Below are 19,164 nucleotides of genomic sequence, written 5' to 3' on the forward strand. Positions count from 1 at the left end.
CCTGATTTTACAAACAGGAATAGAAGCAGGCTACTAACTTGAAAGGCTTATATCTAGTGTTGCATTAGGTCAGAAGAACAAATTTCCAAGAGTTGGAAATCTGGTTTTCCTACTATTTGATTCCCCTTCTCGCTATCTTTCATGGGCTACCCTTCCTCTTTTATAATTTAAACATCTGAAATCTGTGGAAGTTTTCAAAGGGGTACTGGAAACTTTTGTTAAGTCAGTGATATTTGACATTTCTATAAATCATCTGATTTTTCAGAAAGTTCCTGGAACACAAAGTTTAAGAATCACTGCTTAAAATGTTTATGTCTACCAAGTTCCTATCTTTCTGAGCCTCCTCTTCTCTTTCTATAGTATGATATTATTCTCTTGTATGATTTCATTTACTCCCCTGGTTTCATGAAACATTGGTGCATCCCAAACCTCCATCTTTAAAGCTCTAAAACTGTATACCTAGTTCCCTTCTAGATGTCTTCAGTTTGAAGTACCAAAGGCAGCATACAAGTCCAACATATCAAAACTAAACCATTTTGTTTCCCTCCAAATTACTATTCTTTCTGTATTCCATGCTTAAGTGAATGGCCCTACTATCTACCAACCAAAGCCAGAAATATAAATGCCATCTCAGACTCATTTCTTGCTTATTGCCCTGCCCAACATCCAATCACCAACTTTGTACATTCGTCTTTCTTCCTGTCTCTCAGACCCATTCTTTTCTCTCCATCTCCCTTCTTGTTTCTTTCTTTTCTTCTCCCTCTCCTGCGGCTCCTCCTCCTCATCTCCCACCTCCTCCTCTTTCACCTTCTTCTCCTTTTAATTCTTCCTCCATTCCACTCCTATTCCTACTATGAAATAAGAAGCCAGATTCCACTTAGAGCAGGTTTGGATAGGCAGCGGTGTTCAGGGTGCCTATGATTAGAGGAACAAGTTTGCAAAAGGAACCACCATTAATACCTACCTTCTCTAATGATGTCTTCTCTTTCTCTGTCTTTATAGCTATGGTGCTTAGAATAATGCCATAACATAGAGTCAATATATTTTGTTGAATAAGCAAGAAGATAATCCTTGTAATTAATAGGCTACATTTTTCAGTACGTGGCATTTTGGCCATGAGCATCAAGATCACCTGGGGTGGTCTAATAATGTATTAGTATATTCATTAAGACCCCTCAGACCTATTGGAGCAGGTTCTTGCAGCTAGGATTTGAGAATCTGAATATTTAGCAAGCATATGTGTGACAACCTCTTATTTAAGGTGTTTTTCTCTCTCTGTTGCCTTTTGAATTTATTAAAAATCTCTTAAAGAACTATTAATAATTATGACTATCACAAACCTACAGGCTAATAAGGAAATATATAGTGGATGGGGTGCTGGATTCTTTAAAGTTGAGGGTAGTATTCATAATTGCAAAACCATCTGAGTATATTAGGATTTATATACTGGCATGGTGGGGTTTGGGGTTTTTTATATGAAGAAAATACCACACTCTCTAGTAGAATGCTATCCAGCAAACTTTCTGCAGTGAAGGAAGTGTTCAATGTCTACACTAAAATATGGTTATGCAACTGAGGAACTGGAGTTTACTTTATTGCATCTTCATTAATTTTAACTTAAATGTGCATAGCCACATGTGTCTAGTGACTACCACATTGGACAATGCAGCTCTAGAGTTTTACCTGAATGATTTTTCATTTGGGCAGTAGATAATACAATTCCCTTATACTGTATATCCCAGAGCATACGTGTAAATAGGTGATATAAATCAAGCACTCATTCATTCTTTATTTAGCACCTATTATGAGCCAGATACGAGGGTAGGCATTGAGAATGACAGTTTGAGAAATAATTCCTGCTAATAAGATGCTTATAACTTAATTTGGGTAGCAGGCATTTAAGCAGCTAAAGTGTGGCCTTTGCTTCCTATTTTGCCAGATTTGTAATAGGCTTAACCAGGTTTTTACCTCAGTGGGTAACCAAAACGTGATTTTGAAGCAAGCCATAATTAAGCATATAAAAAGTTTATCGGCAATCTGGATGTAATCTTAGGCTTGTTCTTCATGCTTATTGAAATAAAAACATGGTTATGATATGTAGATATATACTCTTTCCCACTGCCTAACCTTTCTCCATTAATATTTAGCCAAGTTATTTTCATAAGATCAGAAGCCCCCAGCATTTGAGGAAGGTCTTATTACTAAGGTTCAAAGACAGCTACAGTCTTAATATCCAATAATTGCCTTTTGCAAATTCTAAAAAACCTGTTCGACCTGTACAAAGACCAGGCATTTGTTATTATAGTAAATAAGAGGAGCAGGTGCTTATTTTTCAGAGGGATTCAGGATTGTCAACATTAGTGACCTCTTTGTGGTTTTTAGAAATATATTTCAACCCCCAAACATCCTCAGAACTTTAAAGCAGTGGCCAGTGGCAAATAAAATGGGTAATATTGATGTGTTTTTGTTAGGCATTTGATTTTTTTTTAAAGTTTTCCAAATGAATACGAATCTCTGCAGTGCAGATTATGTGTCTACCAACCTACAGTAAGAAAAATGAACATCACTTGTAACTATCAGTTGAACACTTACTGGCCATTCATTATGATGTGCAATCTATATGAAGATCTGTGGAGAAATAGAAATAATTTTGAGGGATAACGTACCTGCCTTTGAAATATTTACAGAACCAAGCTGTGTTTGGTGTAACTAGAATCAGGTTATAAGAAACAGATGAACCTCTTTATTTTTAATGAGGCAAATAATGTGGCCAACCAAAAACTCTCAGCAATAAGACGTAGAGGGCAAAGGAACAAGGAGCCAAAGATGACTCCGAGGTCACCAGCATGGAAAGAAAATAACGAGGTCAGGAAATAATCAAAAGTTTTATTGGGGACTTTCAGTTGGGGAGAGGAAGGCTGGAGAATGTCACAATTAGCTCTGTGTTTTCCTGCCTGTATAGAATGGTGCCTTCCACCACTGTGGGCTACCAGTGTTATCTACTTTGAGATATTAATTGACCTTTCTGTATCACAGGGAGATATCTTACAGAAAATAGGGCAATGGTTAAGGTCACATAGCTATAAGTAATAAAATAATATCTGAATTCAAAGCCCTTGTTTCTAGCCACTATATACTAAACTGTTTTTGACTGAGAATATCAATAAGACTATGGTGTTTCTAAGAGGTATGTCACATATATAAGATAGTGTGCATTTTCTCATCATCTTATGCAAAGAGACACCCCGGTTTGTCTGCGACATGTGTATATATTTCTACTAATGAGAAATTATGAAATATATGTAAGTAAAAATAATATCTAGAATATAAGTTTCAAGGAAAGACTAGAAACTAAAATAGTTAATTAGCATCCGTATTTTGAAAAAAACCCTAATTAAAGACTTCCTTGAATGCAGGTGTTACCACTTTTAAATTTTAATGAATCTAAATCACTATTGTGCCATGAAATATATATAAAATGAAAGTACATGTGATTAAAATTCAAGTGTTCACGTTTAACGAAGACATGCAAATTATTAGAGTTCCAAGGTCCACATGCCTGTATTTTGATATTTAGACATAATAGAGATGTTTTTAATTTGTATGTGATCCTGAGAAGAGAATAGGAAAATGACCCATGGCAGGAAAATGAATTTACTAATTTCTTCCATCTACTCAGACATTTCTCAGGATAAGATGTCCAGTAGGTGTATTTCACTTTGGCTCACGGAAGAAAACAACTAAGATAGAACTACATCCCTGGGAACTTAGGTGACATCCCATGAGCATCTAGCACAGAATAACTGAATCTGTCAGGTGGGGCCATGGTGGGGTGTGAACATAGCACATCCCTCAATATGGCGCCTTCATCTCTGTAGGGACATGAATCAGCCGCCGTAATCAGCGAACATATTGGATGGGAGAGATCTCCAAACTCCATTCTGGTCTAGAAATAGGCATGCTGACTAGTAGCATATGGCTGTCCTGTTTTGGGTGCAGTCTCTCAAACAGCCGGGTTGCGATACCATGGATACCACACCTCTTGCCCATATTTACACTTCATATGTGATTTCCTTTTATTTGTTTGCCTAAGGAGGGGGCAAATAGCATTTGCACTAAGGCTTTGGTGAATGAGTCAATCATGTTTAAATAAGGGGGGGAATGGCATGCTATGTCCTGAAGAGTAGAAACCTCTCTGAAAGGAGAAAGACTGGTGCTCCTGGAAGTGTCCAGAACTGCATTCAGGATCGATGGCTCCTTGGTCAGAATTTCCCTGCTGTCTTAAGTTGTGCTTCTGAAAGTACATCTCTTCTAAACGCGCTTGCCTACAGCTGAGACTACAACTATGCCCCTTGATTTGATCCTTGACCTCTTTGACACTTTTTATTTTGTGAAAGGGGGCAAATTTCAAATGTCGGACCTGGGAAATCTTGCATTTTCTGAGACAGAATGAAACCAAGGATTTGGGCTGATGGGCGCTGGTCGCTACAGGGTGCTTCTCTGATGTAGGGCAAACAAGGGGAAGAGAGGCAAAAGGGCAATAAGGAAGGTGTCTAAAGAAATAAGGAAGTAATGGGAACAGGGAATGAGAGGGATCCTTTGTAGGACAGAATGTGTAAATTTGGTCATTTTAGCACATACATATCAAAGGTGAAAAGCTTAAAATAGTGGAGAGGGGAGGAAATACGACTTACCTAGTGGAAGATGTCCATTCATTATATGTTAAACCTACTACCAGGCCTCAGAATCCTGGAAGCGCCAGCGAAGAGCTGACATATGCCAGAGTGTAACTTCACCATTAGAATGAGAAGTACTCATAATAACTACTAGCATATTTTCAAGTTTATAAGGAGCAAAAAGCTGAGACTATACTTAAATGTTTTTCTGCAGTTTTTCTCAGGGTAAAGTGCTTTGCAGAAACTTGATTAGAATACGTAAGCACTGACTATTTTTGAGGGGTCAGGGGTTATTAAATTTTGGTAAATCTTGTATGAAGGTAGTCTGGCCATCAAGAAGAGAGAGTTAAAGCACATCAAGTCTGGTGTTAGAAAAGGTTAAAGGAAAAACTAAATATATAGGAGTCTACCTGCCAATTATAGAACCGTTCTTTACCCACAGATTAACAGGAAAAAACTGAACTTGCAGTCAGGCAAGAAAAATAAACTTATGTTCCAGTATCAGATCTGGGACTTGCTGACTGTGGCAAATATTTTAGTTTCTCTGAGATTATTTCTTTATCTGTACCTAGCAATGGTGCTTTAATTTTTCTTACTATTTTCATTATTACTGATATGATACTTCTATACCAAATAAGAGGGGAAAATACATACATTTGGTTTTATATATATACTAGAGGGAGCACTCAGGGGGCTCCCTCAGCCCGGCCTGCACCCTCTCACAATCCGGGACCCCTCGGGAAGGGTCCCTAGGCCTGGCCTGAGATCAGGGCCTATTGGGGCTTTCCTTCCCTGGGCTGCAGGCAGCTGGCCCCACCCCCGTCGCTGCCACTGCTTGCCATAGGTGCAGCACTGCTCCCCCCTCCCCTGCCGGTGGCCTCCCTCTGCAGGCGACAGGCTGGGGTGCAATGGCCTGGCTGGCCTGGGCCTCCCTCTTTCTTTGCTGGGGGGTGGGGCCAGCCCTGCGAGGAGCCGTCTGCCTACCTGACCACCCCTAACCGCTCGCCTACCTACCCGATCACCCCTAACTGCTTATCTGCCTACCTGATCTCCCCTAACCACTTTCCTGCCTACCTGATCACCCCTAACCACTTTGCCTGCCTGCCTAATTGCCCCTATCTCCTTGCTTGGGGGTGGGGCCAGCCCGGCAAGGGGCCGTCTGCCAACCTGATCTCCCCTGACCACTTGCCTGCCTACTTGATCACCCCTAGCTGCTGGCCTGCCTACCTGATCACCCCTAACCCCTCTGCCTGCCTGCCAGATTGCCCCTAACCACTTGCTTGGGGGCGGGGCCAGCACTGACTTCCAGTTGGTCAGCCTCTGGTCGTTACTGGTTGTTATGACCCAGGGTTTTTATATATTAGGATAATGCTCAACAAAAGCATCATGATCCTGTGAGAGTCAAGTAGCTTTATTGGGAATTAAAAATAGAGTATTGAGTGTTTTATTATTATTTCTAAATTATGTGCTACACATCCTTTATATCAGTAAAAATTATAACATATATATATATACATATATATACACACACACATACACACACGCACACACACACAAGTTTTTGAGACTCAGTTACTAGCATGTAATGGATTCATGTCATATTCACGTAATAAACTTCAAATAAAACTCTCTGGCTGCCCCAAATCATATAATAACAGAGCAACAGAGAACTTAAAAATCAATCACTCTAACCTCCTCATTTTACTAATGTGGAAGTCCAGACCTTCAGAGTCAAGTGGCTTCATCAAAGTTGCCCAGCTCTTTCAAGAGAACAAACCTGTGAGGTAGGAGCACAGTCTGAAGAAAGGCTGAGACTTCACAAAGAGGTCACCCAAGTGCTAAAGTAGTTCCAAACTCAACTTTCTAACAGTGGGAGATGTAAAGTGTTCTATGAATTATTAACAAGTAGGACAGACAATCCCAATAAGTTTTGTGATGTTCTAGACTGATCTAGAATCAATAAATTACCATTCTGTTCATTTTTTAAAAAAAAATTTATTGATTGATTTTAGAGAGAGAGAAAGGGAGAGAGAGAAAAACATTGATTTGTTGTTTCACTTACTTATCCACTCATTGGTTGGTTCTTGTATGTGCCCTGACCAGGGATTGACTCTGCAACCTTGGCATATCGCGACGATGCTCTAACCTAAACCACTTGCATTCATTTCTTCCACCCAGAGTTAAAAAGAGCTTAATTAAAATCTGTTTAAGAGCAAGAATGTTACGCAAGTATTGTCATCCCATAAAAAGAACATTTTAAAAGCATAATTCTCTGAATGCATATAAAAAATTTATAAACTTTTCATCTGAGATGGTAAAGACTTTAATAATGAAAAACAACCTGCTTAACTCTTAAAGACTTAAAGAGCACATATGATCAGCACAGTATGGGAAAATTAGAAAAGATAGAATGATTTCCATGACTTTTTAACTGGAGTTTGACATATACAATCTATACCACATTATAAAAAGACTAGAGGCCCGGTGCACGAAATTCATACATGGGGGGTGGGGCGCCCTCAGCCCAGCCTGCACCCTCTCCAATCTGGGACCCCTCAGGGGATGTCCAACTGCCAGTTTAGACTGCTGGCTCCTAATTGCTCACCTGCCTCCCTGCCTGATCTCCCCTAACTGCCCCCCCCTGCCAGCCTGATCACCCTTAACAGCCTCTGCCTGCTGGCCTGATTGCCCCTAACTGCCCCTCCTGCCGGCTTGGTCACCCCCAACTTCCTCCCCTGCCGGCCTGGTTGCCCCCAACTGCCTCCCCCACCGGCCTAGTTGCCCCTAACTGCCTCTCCCCACCGGCCTGGTTGCCCCTAACTACCCCCCCCACCAGCCTGGTCACCCCTAACTGCCCCCCCTGGTGGCTTGGTTGCCCCCAACTGCCCCACCCCCCGCCAGCCTGGTCAGCCTCAACTGTCCCCCCAGCCAACCTGGTTGCTCCCAACTGCCGCCCCTGCTGACGTGGTCACCCCACGCAGCCTGCTGATCAGTTGTTTGGTCATCCCTCACTAACCCCCCTGCTGGCCTGGTCGCCCCACACAGCCTGCTGTTTGGTCGTCCGTCCGGTTGTTTCAATCGTGACAGCCCCTGGCTTTTTATATATTAGGATTCTGGGAAGATGAAAAGTGAAAGTGTTTAAGTGGAAAGCCAAGAGAGTGTATATAGTTCCACAGTAAAAAAAAAAGGAAAGATTAAGGTTTCCTCCTTATCTCAGCTGCTGGAGACCTCAGCAGAGGATTTATGTTGGAAGATGAGAGTGCAGGCTGGATATTTATTGCTGAGCCAAGTGGCCACACACACATTCTCCAGGCTGTTAGCACCCCTGTGGAACAGAAGTGACATTCCATGACTTTCACTCCCCGTTAACCTGGACAGAGACAGGCAACTTCCATGACTCACTTCCATATCAATATCTCAGTCACCTGACAAAATGAAAGACACCTGTTACTCCCATTTGTTGGAAGTCACAACTACTCCCCACTTTATAGATGAACTCTATGACTAACCATATGATAGTCTGGAACTAATGTTAACATTACCCAGGTTAGTAAGTTGTGTTAAAATAACATCAAAGTGAGGCAGCACAAAATGTCAAGAGCCTGGAACCTCCTCTGGACTCTGCCACTTAATGAGTCACCTTGGGGAAGCCTCAGTTTCCTCGTCTGTAAGAGGGAATAATAATAATAATATCCCCCTTAATAAGATTAGTATAAATATTCAGTGGCTCAATATGTTTCATGTATTCGTAGAACAGAGCCTGACATATTGTAAGCAGTAGGCAGATGTTAACCATTAGCACTATATTTTATATAGGAATACTAATGGAAGGAATGACTTGCAAAAAAAGGGAATTTTAGTCATAAAGTGGGACTTTAAATATTTTAATAATCATACATTCTATTTTAGGAATGAAATTTATTGGTCAAAATTTAGTAAAGTGCCTTTAAAATAAACACCTCCCCTTTCACACATTTAATCAGATACCACCTCCCTAGAAAATTCACATACCCAAATCATATTGAAAGAGTGAGATGGAAGGAGAGAGAGAACAACCTAGCTTCTGGGGATGTTGTACACATGGGATCATGGTGGCAAATGCTATTGAAAAGTATGACATAAAAAAAGTATGATGTGGGCTATTTGATATATGTAGTACAACTTACCAGTATTATCGTGGACAATTCACCACATTTCCAATCACGAATGTCCTCAGAGAGTTTACTGCATATTCTAAAATAAGTGCATTCCTCTCATTTCATCTCTCATTCATATTCTCTTTCATATAAATATTCAGTAGTGTCTTATTTAAGATAAAGCATGAACAAGTCAAATTACATAGCAATTTATTATTGACCTTCAGTAAAAATATTAAAACTGTATTTTCCTTTCATTTAGGACTAGAGAAGCTTGCACAAAAAGGGAAGTCATTGTCCCCTTTAGCAAGTATAACTGGAATATCGCTCTTTTTGATTATATCCATGTGTCTTCTTCTCTTATGGAAAAAATATCAACCCTACAAAGGTAGGTGAAAATTAGAAAAACATTCTAAATGGCATTATATAAGGTACTAAAAAGTATCTTACTGTGTTTTTTTCTCTCTTGGTTTCAGTTATAAAACAGAAGCTAGAAGGCAGGTAATGTATATGTTCCTATGAAAATAATTTTTTTCTTGGATGCTTTTTCCTCAGTTGTTAAGACTGACAGAAATGTCAATTTGTCTTTTCAGGCCAGAAACAGAGTACAGAAAAGCACGAACATTTTCAGGTAATGGCCAGGCTGAAATGGGGTTATTCTTAATGTAATGTGTATTAATGAATAGTATTGATATGAATCATTATATATAAAGTGCTAATGAACTAATAGAATTCACATAAGCTAATACTGTTGTCATACTAACAATCCCTTACCTTTGACTAGTGCCTTGATTTTATGTCAGTCGCACAAGTCTGGAAGACAAGCACTCTTAAAAGTGAAAGGCACTCAACTCCGTTTTACAGGCAGGAGAACCAAGGCTCAGAGAGATTAAGTCACATGCCCACTGCCATGAGTTCTGAACCCTATTCCATTTCCATTGATCCTATGATTATTTTGAAAATTGCCCAGGGTTCCCTCACTTTGTTAATTCCAAAGGCAGATACAGTGCTGGGGGCTCCATCCCAGGGAGAAGAAAGGGAGGCTCGAAGGTTTGCTGCTTCTTTGTCCTCAGGCCTCACTACTGACTCCCTTCTGAGTTGTTCTACGTTAACAATGGGACTTGGAGTCACACAGAGCTGGGTTTTATTCCCATAAATGCCACTTTCCCCCAATGTCACCTTGGGAAAATTATTTTTCTTGACCTCAACTTCCTCATCTATAGAATAAAGAAAATAACTTCCCTTCAGGGTTGCTCTGAGAATTAAATAGCATGTGAGTGGCGTGCCTAATATGATGCCTGGATGCTTAGTAAATGTGGGTCTTCCTCCTCTTACCTAGTCCTTTCTCACAGATGATGGAATATTGGGGCTGGGAAAGGCCCCAAAGAGGCCCTAGGTTCCTCCTCACCACACCGTTCCTGTCATTTTTCAGATGATAGTTTAGTGATCTTGACATCATACTGTATTATATTTTGTATGTATGGGCAGCTATCGTTATTTCTTTATTTTATTAGTTCTGATGGTCTCTGTTAGATCCAGGGGGTGCAGTAGATATTATGAGTGGAGGAAGAGCTGCAGCGACTGCCTGACTGAGCCTTGGTGGCTGTAAGTCTCTGTAACCTACAGTTACAAAGGACAAGCCAGCCCACGTGTTTATTTGAATACAGAATACGCTGTTCCCACATCAGGCTTTAAGAATACTTGTCCCCATTCAGTTTCAATTCTCAGCTTCAGAAGGAGTGATTTCCAACACTGCTGAGTACCCATACGACTATAGGGATTGGGAAATTGGTTGCTTACACATACCACTTGAAGCAAACAATAAAGATAAGTTTTACAAGGGCTTGAAAACAACAGCAGCAAGTTGAGGCGTCTGGTTTTTAAGTAGTATTTGTTTTCCGTTTCAGGCCATGAAGATGCTCTGGATGACTTCGGAATATACGAATTTGTTGCTTTCCCAGATGCTTCTGGTGTTCCCAGGGTTGGTTTCCCTAGTGGCTGATTAGCTGAGAAGTAGAATTCTGCTTCTGCAGAAGTGTCAGCCGCACTCCTTTGAGCGCTGGGCAGTGCAGGTCAGATGGCTGCATCCCCCCCAGCAGCAGTGTGACTCACTGTGGCTGGATCTGGGGAGCTAAGCATCTTCCTTAGACTTTATAAATAAGGCTGACACAAGAAAGGAAGTGACACTGATCCATAAACATTATTTCCCTGGTAAGCCCATGGGCGAGAACTAACTAGGTAGAAGGTCAAGAGAACGGAATCAATCGGGAGTCAGGAGACCCTGGTTGAATCATTCCACACCACTGCATGGACTACAACCTGTCACTTCATCCAACTCTCCCCCTCGGCTTCCCCTTCCCCGTCCCCCTCATATTGCTTGAGGTCATTGCAACGATGACTGATCATACCCTTGAAAAATACCTTATGCTCTTCATAAGAAAAACACCACATAAACCCAAAGTAAGCAAGTACACATCTTTATTTTTATCATAAAGGTGCCTGAGATGTGAGAGGGGGAACTTTAATACAGTTGAAGCCTTTTTTTGTTTTGTTTTGTTTTTGTCCAGCCATCAAAGATAAGGTTTTTTTGAAGCAATCGGTTTTGTTTCACAGCATGCAGAACGTTTTTCTGAGCTATCAGCTCATTGACATCTGTATAGATTTGTGTAGGGTCAATCTTTTCTCAGCTTCCTTTATTCTCCTATGATCGTTCACTTAAGGAAGGGGGCATAAACAGACTACTTGCTTCTGGGTGGCTTAACACTATTTGTTGTCAGGGGTGGTTACCTCACTTGTTCAGAGAGTTCTGTCAATGTAAGGTTCATCCAGTAAGTTTCCTGGCCACACACTTTATTTCACAAACACCATGTGAGTAATGGAGGGGGCCTGATTGGATTCCATCCTCCTAAGGGTGGGTGAGTAGTGCCAGTGCCCACATCACCACAGACGAAGTGTGGGACTGCATAGCAAAAGCTCTGCAATACCCTAGTGAGTCTCAGACAGGATTGGCTCACCCTTCACTTCTACAACCAAAAAGGCAAAAGTAAGTATTTGGTGGATCAGTGATCTCAAACAGCTTCCCACCAGGGCAGAAAGCACCCCTTTCGGAAAGGAGTGGCCTTTAAGTGGAAGAGCAGAAAACGGAAGAGCTGATAAGACTTGGAGCTGAATTTTTCTTTCAAATCAGGCAGTTTTCATTCCTAGGCACTCATTAGAGTGAGATCTAGGTAAGAAACTTAACCTTTAGCCTTGTAATTAATCAGCATTCAGTTTGAAGATTTTATTGGGAGGACTTCTATTTGCTGGAAATGCTACAATCGGCTAGAACTTGAGGAGACAAATGAGTGTTTTCATTACATACCAGAAGCCCCAGTTATTTCTGTCATAAGTAGAATAAATTTATTTGAAGCTATGCCCATCTTAAAAGCTGAAACTCCTCAGGAATCAGCTGAGGTTCTTCACTGGTGCCAGGTGCCTGGGGAAGAAGTGAGAAATCAAAGCAACTACGGCAGGAGGAGGAGAAGGGTGAGGACCAGAACATATGTAGGAAGGAAAAGAAGCCAGAATGGCAATTGTGTGTGAAGATTAGCAGCAAAATGCAATGGCTTAGAGAAGAAAAGGAGAAATAATAATAACACCAAGATATGGAAATTGAAGTTAAGAAGGGAAATACATTGAATTACTAACTTTTTGAGTTTTTTAAAAAAATCAGAATTGCCTCCTACCTGGTTGTGGTATGTGTGCAGATGGAATGCTCTCCTCTCTCTACTTGCTATACATGTCACTGTCCCTGTAGCACCTCTTTCAGAAGTGGGACAGGAAGCAATGGCATGAAATCAACCAATTTATTATGTGTTAACAGCACTAATATTAGGTTAGCTAAGTTACTTATTATCTATAGACGGCTCTTATCATAGTCCCTGAACGCCTCCGTACCAAAGAAAATCAAGAGTGGATCTCAAGTACAAACTGTAAACCAAAATCTCCTTCACACACACACACACACACACACACACACACACACAAAATAGGACAAATCACATATTCTAGGGCTGCCCATGACAGCTTCAGCAAGTGGAATGGAAACAGGCAGTTTCCAGAAAAACATAAAGCTAAGATGTTCCCATATAACCTAGCAAGCCAAGTTGGGATGAGAGACAGAACTTCCGGATGATTTATCAATTGAAAAGGGTCCTAGGTAGAGGTACAGAAAGGACAGAAAGTGATCACAAATGTGACGAATAGGAGGAGTTTGGGATACGAAGGGGAACCAGACTTTATAACTGGAAGGCAGTGTTTACAAAATTTAACTATTAAATACAAGGTATAGGAGTTACGAATTCGTTTCAATAAAATACATGTTGGTTTTTAACTAGACAGAAATACACTACTATACTTTCCACATTCACCCAAGCCTTTTAGTCTGTAGAGCCCCTTACTACATTCAAACGTAAACATCTCCCTCTGTGTGTTCTATATTTCTTGGTAATGGCTTTACTAACTTGCAGTGTGATGAGGGCTTTTATCTTAAATGGTTCAAAAAGTTAATCAAGATGTAATATAAAAGACTAGAGGTCCGGTGCATGATATTCATGCACTGGAGGTGGGGGTGGGGTCCCTCAGCTTGGCCTAAGCCCTCTCGCAGTCCAGGACCCCTCGAGGGATGTCTGCTAAGCCGGCAGGTGGACATCCCTCTCACAATCAGGGATCCCTTGCCCGCCTGCTCGCTACTCCTTACCACTGGGTTCACTGCTCCTTAGCGCTGCAGCGGAGACGGGAGAGGCTCCCACCACTGCTGCTGTGCTCACCAGCCATGAGCCCGGCTTCTGGCTGAGCGGCACTCTCCCTGTGGGAGCTCACTGACCACCGGGGGGCAGCTCCTGCATTGAGCGTCTGCCCCGTAGTGGTCAGTGCGCATCATAGTGACCTGTCGTTCTGGTCGTTCCACCATAATGGTCGCGTAGGCTTTTATTATATAGATAATAATATGTGCTCTCTGATTCTAAGCTGTCCTGATAGCTTCTCTTTTGCCATTCTTTCTTTCTATTATAGTTCCTTCACAATACTGCCAACTTTTGTCTTAAATGGAAAAAAAAGATAGCTTTGTCAAGCTATTCCTCCTCTGACCTCATAGTTATGCTGCTACACTAAACACCATAGGGCATATGCAAGGGGCTACAGCAAGGAGGAATTGAGTATTGTAGGGAAGAGAAACAGTTTTAATTCTCTATTCATCACTACTTCTAGCTGTTTGCAACTTTGCAGCAGAGTGGAAATAATATGTCTGCTAATTATTTTTTAATGTGCTACATTTTCTAGATGCCCAATAGGTCTGTTTCAGCCTCTGATGGTGTATCAGGGCAAGATTTGCACAATACAATCTATGAAGTTATTCAGCACATCCCTGCCCTACAGCAAGACCATCCAGAGTAAGTATGAACCTTGGAGGGGCTCTGCATTCAGCCCCCGCTTTCCCCAGAATTTGTTGTAAGTCTCAGAAGAAAATATTAAAATGGGAAATTATAGCTGCTGTACATAGTTCCCCACCTGAAAATAATCTTAAACAAAACAGGCAAACACACTATCTTCTGGGGCCGTGCACTTGGGCCAGTGGAGGAAAGGGAGATCTAGAATCCAGCACTTCCCACAGCTAATCCACATCTGGGTATGAGAGTGGTCTTCAGGCCAATGATCAAGCCATCTTCGTTATCTTGATGATTTTCCAGTGACTATGGTGGCTTTAGATGATCTGTCACTATAAATAGGACCAGAAAAAACAACCACAAAATAACCTACAAAATATGCTCAACACTGTCACCCCCAAATACCCAACCTCTTACAGACTGGAAGCAGGCTACTCCCAAGTGAACAGGACCACAGTGAGGACTGGCCTCCCACCAAGAGGATAAAACCTTCGCTGAGGGCAATGCCAGGAAACTGCTTACCCAGTTAACCTCAGGAGTAACACTGAGGAGTCCCTAACCTTCCCAGCCTCCGAGAAGCTAAACCTACAGCCTTTTGAAATAATGAAATGAACTTCCCTTTTTTGTGGGCTTTAGCTGCCTACAGGCATAACTGCCACAAATCATCTTCCATCATTTCTTTATTTGTCATTTATTGACTTTGAAAAGAACATCAATAACCACACACAGGAACTTCCCCTCTGGCAAAAAACAACACAGTTCTAGTGAAGCAATTCATGCACACCTCTGGGTAAATACCAAAAATACCAGCTAGCAGTGGATGAATGCATGGGAAATCAGCATGCAGGGAGGAGACCCAGCCCTGGGAGCTATGTGGTCATTTATGGACTAAGTGGCAAGAGCACCTCCAAGGACCCCATCAGTGCATTCCTTCTTGTCCCAGGGAGCCTGGAGAAAAGGGAGTTGATAGGTCCTCCCTTCCCCCAACTGGTGGGCGGAGTATGATGTAACCTGCAGCCCCGAAATACATGGTTCGTCCATACGAGGTACATGGTTAGTCACTCAGGTATTTCCGGGCTGCTTGTTACGTCATACTCCGCCCACCAGTTGGGGGAAGGGAGGAGCTATCAGGAGTCAAGTAATTTAGGAGCAGACTCTGATGCAGCTAGGAACTTCTGGTTTAAAAATTGTGTTAAAGCATATTTTTAATCTAATAACATACAAGAGTGGAATATTATTCCATGACAATTTAAAAAAAAACAACTCTCTAAAATTATACCTAACTGGATTAGAAAATTAAGAGATACTTTTCTTAGTTTAATATAAGTAAATAGAATGTTGAGAGTTTGTCTGCTTCCTAATTTTCAAATTGGATCCAATTAAAAATTTTATCCTACTTAAATTCATTTGTTTTTCTACATGTCCTTTGTTCTGCATATCTATTGTTCTAAGTAGAATGCAAACAAATCAAATGAAAGCTTGAGATTTGTCTTTTAAGGCTCCCCATAATAAAATAAATGCTCATCTTAAACTGTGGAATATGGCAGCTGCCATTTCTGAACACAAAACGATGAGGTTGGTTTTGCATGTGAAAAAAAAAACTAATCTCCAAATAAAAAATCACCCGCTTGGATGAGAATGCTTTCAGACACGAATAATATCTTTACAACTTTTTGGAAATAGAAAACTTTATTTCAGAAATAAGCTTCAAAGGCAGAAATGCTCTTTTCAAGCACATAAAGGACTCTTCAGAACTGCTACTGAGGATGCGCTTCCTCCAGGGACAGGGCGCCCAGGAACACCAACTTACATTCCCAGCCCTAGTGCCCTCCCCCATCTCCGGCCTCTCTCTTCTCACCAACCTCTCCCCCGCAGAGTCCTTGTGTCCCACTGTGTGCCTGTCTTCCAGCACCTCTCTTCCTTCACCTCCACCCTTTGACGTCCCTCTGACTCTGCCCTTCTCCTTTCCTTTCTTTCTCTGTAAGGCTGACTCCCTTGTCTCTGATATCTCTTCTAAAATCGTCCTCCTCTGTCTCTCTTCCAACGGATCCTAGAGAGGAGCCAACATCTCTCACAGTGCTATTTTCCTCCACTAGAGATTTATGTTAACCATTCTACATTTTAAAAATAAACAGGTAGAATATTTTCTTTTTATTCTATCAGAAACTGTTTTGCACTTATTTTATTTACAGTCAATCCACAAACATTTCCAGGACGTTAATTATGTGCTAGGGGTAGAGATTAAATGAGACTCAGTCTTTTAAGGATTTCATACTTTAGTGGGTTCCTATTTGCTTATTTTAACTAAGGACTAGTGATCCTTAGTAGAATAAATATTCCTCAGTAGAATAAACATGGCCTAAACATACAGAGACCATTTTTCTCTCCTGATTGCCTGTGGTTTTATGCTCTAGGTCCAATTAAATTCAAAGATCAATTTCATGAATAATGCAGTATTACTGTGGTTAGTGAAACTCCCACACCCCTCGTTCCCAAGGTGAATGTGCCAACTTTGGTAAAAAGTCCTAACTTACTTTCCTTTACTTCTGACAGTTGCTTCTGAGATAGGAAAGACAGCCAAAATGTTTTGATCTTGGGCTCTTCTAACAGTGTTGTTTTCATAACTACATGTGTTTATTACCTAATTGGACAGGGGTTAAACAAACGGGTAGGTTGACCTGTGTCCATATTCTGGTACTCAGCCCAATTATTTGTGCATTGAACTTGTAGCTGCAATTATTTAAATGCTGTCTGTTGACTTCATTAATTGCCCTTGGCACGGTTTGTTTTGACCCCAAGAATGGCTGTTAGGGTATTAAAAAACAGGCCATTCAAGTAGGGAAACATTTAGTTTCAAAAAGAAACTATCTACAGAATTTAGTGATTACTTACTTGTTCCTTTTTAGCTTAGAAATGTAATTTTCTTGAACTAGTTCCAAACATTATTTGCAGCTATGGAAAGAAATAAAAGGATGTAAGGTTCTTCTACCTTTAGAACTAGGAATCTATAAAATATGTCACATATTTTAACATCTCTTTGCCAGGTGAGCACTCACAGGCAAGCAGTGCACTGGACTGAAATAATGAAGGAATGTTTTGAGGAAAAACAGTGGAAATGTATATGCACCTGGAATCAGTGAAGAAATCAAGCTCAATACATCTTGATCCTTTAAACACAGACTAGAGTCATTTATGAAAATTGGTCTGCCGGTTTCCCTGCATATACAGAATGCACCGTGCACTGTGCTACAGCGGAACGTGGCTGGGGAAGGGAAAGGTCCTCCGTGGATAGTCTTTATCGTGCTGACTGACAGGAAGAAAAAGCTGGGACTTTCCAACTGGCCTTTTCGTATCAAGCTTCTCTAAAAAGCACAATTAGTTCTAACCTATACTTTCACTTTCATCATCACTGACAGTCACATCAAACTTATAAATGTGGAAAGTTTATAGCTGTAAAAAATTTAGCAGGCTCTTTTATTAAATTCTCATAACTGTTAAGATTGCTATATTTATATATTTTTATTTCATTCCCGAATTTCCTTCTTGCTCTTTGTACCACAAAATAATGATGGTTGTCACAAAAGCAAGACTGTGCCTTTTCCTAGGTTGTCAATCACCAGTGGTGTTTTTGAAAAGACATAAAAGGTTGAAGGAAATGACTCATTAAAGTATTTTTTATTTTTGTTCAAGAAAAGATGGATTCAAATAAATTATTCTGGGTTTTTTTGTTTTTTAGTTTTTGTCTTTATATGGCCTTGATTCTTTGTCTTGTAGAGTAAAAATTTTACATAAAAGCCAGATAGTAGAATTAGTTTTTTTTATCCTTATTTCTCAATGTGCAATTAAGTGTAAATTACAGAGAACTATTAAAATAACCATCTTCCTCTCTCACATCTATCTTTTTTCAGGCTTGAAATTTTTACTCTATTGAATTGTTGATTCTGGGAAAGGTTTCCTTCCTTGTATGTTGCTGCATTTTAAAAAAATTAGTTAGAAGCCAAATGGCAGAATTAGATAACATCATCCCACAAACCCCAAATGAAATAACTGGTTCATGTAACAATCAGGTAACAAGATTGCTAGATGAAATGTACCAGGTAAAACCACTAGATCAGTGGTCGGCAAACTGTGGCTCGTGAGCCGCCGCGGCTTGCCGCTCTGTTGACTAATGAGTTTGCTGACCACTGAGATAGGGGCTTAATCACAAGGAACAACAACAGCCTGTAATTATTGGAATCGAGAGTCTAGGTCAGTGGTCGGCAAACTCATTAGTCAACAGAGCAGCAAACCGTGGCTTGCGAGCCGCAGTTTGCTGACCACTGCACTAGATAACCAAGGATCAGGTTGCAGAGACATGAGAAGAAGGTGGTCTGGGGCCTAGAGACAAGCAGGTATACAGAGTGGCAACAGCCAACTGTTCTGGGTGCAGTGAAGCCCAGGGGATGGGGACAGAATAGTCATCTAAGTCTTGTAGGTCTTGAAGATGAAAGACAAATATCTTCAATGTGTTTAGTCACATTGGCTGCAAACACTCTGATCTGGCAGTGCTACCCTTTAGGATTTTATTTCACCCAAATAAAGGTAGAAACAACCCAAATATCCAACTATTGGGGATTTTTAAAATAGTGTGAATGATACTATACCCATACAATGGTTCATACTGCAATTACTAAAAAAAGAAAAAAGAAGATATATGACTATATTTAAACTGATTTTGAACTGTGCTCATGACCTATTATTTTTTACAGAAGAAAGAAAAAGAATAGCATTTCTCTTTTAGAGTATTTCAAGTGAACCACTATATTTACACTGTACCTCCCCTATTTTCATAGAAGCACATGTTAAAAAGAAAATTAAGACTAAGTTCCACAACCCCTTTCTAGTCTGCTTTATCTACCACCCTTATATAATTTCTGCTGAAAAAGCCTC

At 40.7% G+C, this 19,164-nt stretch overlaps 1 protein-coding gene across 3 annotated transcripts in view; it reads left to right on the forward strand.

Moving 5' to 3' along the window:
* HEPACAM2 (HEPACAM family member 2) overlaps positions 1-17,845 on the forward strand; it is a gene marked incomplete at its 5' end in the record, with an annotated part of 43,348 nt that extends 25,503 nt beyond the window's left edge. For all 3 annotated transcript variants that reach the window (XM_079785935.1, XM_079785934.1, XM_079785933.1), the window contains 6 exons: positions 9,075-9,200; positions 9,289-9,313; positions 9,406-9,443; positions 10,720-10,793; positions 14,132-14,241; positions 17,280-17,845. In XM_079785935.1, the coding sequence (XP_079642061.1) occupies positions 9,075-9,200; positions 9,289-9,313; positions 9,406-9,443; positions 10,720-10,793; positions 14,132-14,241; positions 17,280-17,283 (377 nt within the window). In that variant the 3' untranslated portion in view covers positions 17,284-17,845. The remainder of the gene's footprint in view (positions 1-9,074; positions 9,201-9,288; positions 9,314-9,405; positions 9,444-10,719; positions 10,794-14,131; positions 14,242-17,279) is intronic.
* Between the last annotated feature and the right edge of the window lie 1,319 nt (positions 17,846-19,164).

Source organism: Cnephaeus nilssonii (genome assembly GCF_951640355.1).
Source record: "Cnephaeus nilssonii genome assembly, chromosome: 12".
Lineage (NCBI taxonomy): Eukaryota > Metazoa > Chordata > Mammalia > Chiroptera > Vespertilionidae > Cnephaeus > Cnephaeus nilssonii.